This window comes from Cicer arietinum, chromosome 1, assembly GCF_000331145.2.
Source record: "Cicer arietinum cultivar CDC Frontier isolate Library 1 chromosome 1, Cicar.CDCFrontier_v2.0, whole genome shotgun sequence".
Lineage (NCBI taxonomy): Eukaryota > Viridiplantae > Streptophyta > Magnoliopsida > Fabales > Fabaceae > Cicer > Cicer arietinum.
Window position 1 is genome coordinate 51,459,748 of NC_021160.2, and position 2,580 is coordinate 51,462,327.

Below are 2,580 nucleotides of genomic sequence, written 5' to 3' on the forward strand. Positions count from 1 at the left end.
AATAAACTTTGTAGATAATTTATAGTTTAGAACCTATATCACTTTGTAAGAGGTGTTAGATCAATGTTCAATAGTTGGTTTAATCCAACGGTTCTAGGCCTGCTGTCATTTTACTACGTATACGACATCTCCATGCATGGGAGCCACTATCCCTTTTTTTATGAACAAAATTTGAGACCAACGCATCAAAAGAAGATGCTTATAGGTTAAGAAACTTCATCCACTAAAAACCCTAAAAAAAATAATAAAACAAAAAGAATAAGAGAATAAGCGCAAAGGAAAAACAAGATAAAGCCTCTTCTTTTCTTTCCTCCTCCCTCCATCTCCACTTTAATGCTGTTTTTTCCTTTATCACTTTCTTTGGCTCTGCTATTCCACTAGTGTGTGTGATTCTCCACCATCTCCCTAAAGAGCCATCAAAACTTTATTAAAGAAGAAAAAAATAAAAACTCAAAAGGATTTCAACACCATGGTTTTCTCTTCTATTCCATCCTATTTAGATCCTCTCAATTGGCACCAAGTAAGTTTTTTTCTTCCTTAAAACAGTTTCCAAGTGAATTTATTATTCCTATTCCTTGTAAAAATATCTTAATTCTTGAATATACCTGCAGATTTTTCTTATTACAACTCAAGAATAATTTCATCTTTTTCCTTGTTATATCTATATATCTTTTCCTTTTCTAGGGTTCTATATAATATATTCTAACTTGATGATATATATGTTTTTCAGCAACCAAATCCACATCAAGCAAATGGAAGTGATAGTCATCAATCTCATAACTTGCTTCCACATGGTGGAGGCTCAATGATTAGGCCTAGCTCGATAGCGAATTCAAATCAAGCTCAGGTTCAGACTCAGACTCAAGCTCAACAACCTAAAATACAACCTCAAGAGACAACTTTAAAGTGTCCTCGTTGTGAATCAACAAACACTAAATTTTGTTACTACAACAACTACAACTTATCTCAACCAAGACACTTTTGTAAGACATGTAGGCGTTATTGGACAAGAGGGGGTGCATTAAGAAATGTTCCTGTTGGTGGAGGGTGTCGTAGGAGCAAGAAAACCAAAAAGAGTACTACAACTAATACTACTAGCTCTAAGACTCCATTACTATCTAATAGTAATGAAAAAGATTATTCACTTTCAAATTCAACTTCACTTGGTGAATTCCTACATCCAACTAATAATAGAACTTATTTGACTCCTCTTGGTGTTGGAAACATTGGTCAAATGGGGTTTCAAATTGGAGATTATAGTTCAAATATTGCTGTTGGAGAAGGTGGTGGAGGTTTGGATCAATGGAGGTTTCAACAATTTCCTTTCTTGAATGGTTTTGAGTCAAATTCAAATGTTTCTTACCCATTTCAAAGTGAAATTGTTGAACCACCAACTACTTCTAGGGTTACTCATATGCCTTCATCGGTTAAATTGGAAAACATTAATGGAGGTTTGAATTTGCTAAGATCTTCATTGAGTATCTCGGAGAATAACAACCATTACAATTCATGGCCTGATTTTTCTAGTCTTGCTTCTTCTTCCGCTAGTCATCTCTAGTAAGTAATTTCATCGGTTGCATTACTATAAAAGTTTAATTATTGACGAAAATTAGAAATGAGAAAAATGTATTAGTCTCTAATTTTGAAATCTCTTTTAATTCTTAGAGATAAAATTAGAGACGTATTTCATATTTTTTTTTGTCTAACTTTTCGTTGATAATTCAATTACTTCTAGTAATGTATCTGCAATTGAATTTTCTCTCTTCTACATTGTAACACTTTGTTTAAAACTAATGAAATCCAGGATATCATCTTTCATGGATCAACGACAAAATGAATTTCTCCATGATTAACAAGTTCCACAATCTTCATACGGCAAAAATCAATGCTTATTGTTAATTTAAATTGACATAGGCATGATATAATTTGGTTTTAATTATATATATGTTCATTGTCATTTGATTAATTGTTTATGTTTATGCGTTGAGTCAAGTTAATTTCTTGTGTAGTACTTGAACTTTCTTTGATTTGTACAACAATGTGTGCGTGTATTGATCAACTATTTTGTGTTTGCTTTCTCATGTTAATTATATATATAATTATTATTTGGCTACAAATTTTCTCCTTACACATTCATGATTCAACGATGCATGATATACGTACGCTTGGTAGCTCACACTATAGACTGTGCAACGGTTTTCTTCGTCCACACGTACGGCAATCAGCTAGCAAGATTCTCCGAACAAGTTTGTCAGAAATTAATTTCAAGTTTGATTTTTTTTTTTTTTTTGAATATCTGCCTATATACAAGTTTATGTAATTTGAAAAATACTCATAATACAAAGCCACAAATTAAAATGTAAAAAGTTTTATATTTACATTTAATAACTAGCATATCAACCATTTATGAAGATAACTTTAGAGTTATTTTTATCTATTTATCTAACAGTTGTAAATGACTTAGAATGTAAAAATTATTTATATTAATTGTGTATATAAATTAAATTTTAAATATTATCGCTTATATGCGGCTAATTGTCATAAGATATTGTTACATGCATTTCAAGGTCATATTTTATC

General features: G+C 31.1%; 1 protein-coding gene across 3 annotated transcripts; it reads left to right on the forward strand.

Annotated features, from left to right (window-relative positions):
- The first annotated feature begins 242 nt into the window (after positions 1 to 242).
- LOC101511165 (dof zinc finger protein DOF3.6-like) lies at positions 243 to 2,380 on the forward strand. 3 transcript variants are annotated; one of them, XM_027332017.2, is made up of 3 exons: positions 243 to 520; positions 731 to 1,557; positions 2,173 to 2,380. In XM_027332017.2, the coding sequence occupies exons 1-3, from the start codon at positions 470 to 472 to the stop codon at positions 2,318 to 2,320; spliced, it is 1,026 nt and encodes a 341-aa protein (XP_027187818.1). In that variant the 5' UTR covers positions 243 to 469; the 3' UTR covers positions 2,321 to 2,380. The 3 variants fall into 3 exon arrangements, with proteins under 3 accessions (XP_027187818.1, XP_004487016.1, XP_027187820.1); XM_004486959.4 differs by lacking the exon at positions 2,173 to 2,380 and adding an exon at positions 1,805 to 2,081 and having other exon boundaries at positions 249 to 520; XM_027332019.2 differs by lacking the exon at positions 243 to 520 and adding an exon at positions 526 to 577 and having other exon boundaries at positions 2,173 to 2,379.
- The last annotated feature ends 200 nt before the right edge of the window (positions 2,381 to 2,580 follow it).

What these genes read in the sequence shown, in the direction of transcription:
- LOC101511165 (XM_027332017.2), top strand. Translation starts at nt 470, where the DNA reads ATGGTTTTCTCTTCTATTCCATCCTATTTAGATCCTCTCAATTGGCAC. An exon ending in ATCCTCTCAATTGGCACCAA is followed by an intron (nt 521 to 730) that starts GTAAGTTTTTTT and finishes TATGTTTTTCAG; the next exon opens with CAACCAAATCCACATCAAGC. An exon ending in TCTTCCGCTAGTCATCTCTA is followed by an intron (nt 1,558 to 2,172) that starts GTAAGTAATTTC and finishes TACGCTTGGTAG; the next exon opens with CTCACACTATAGACTGTGCA.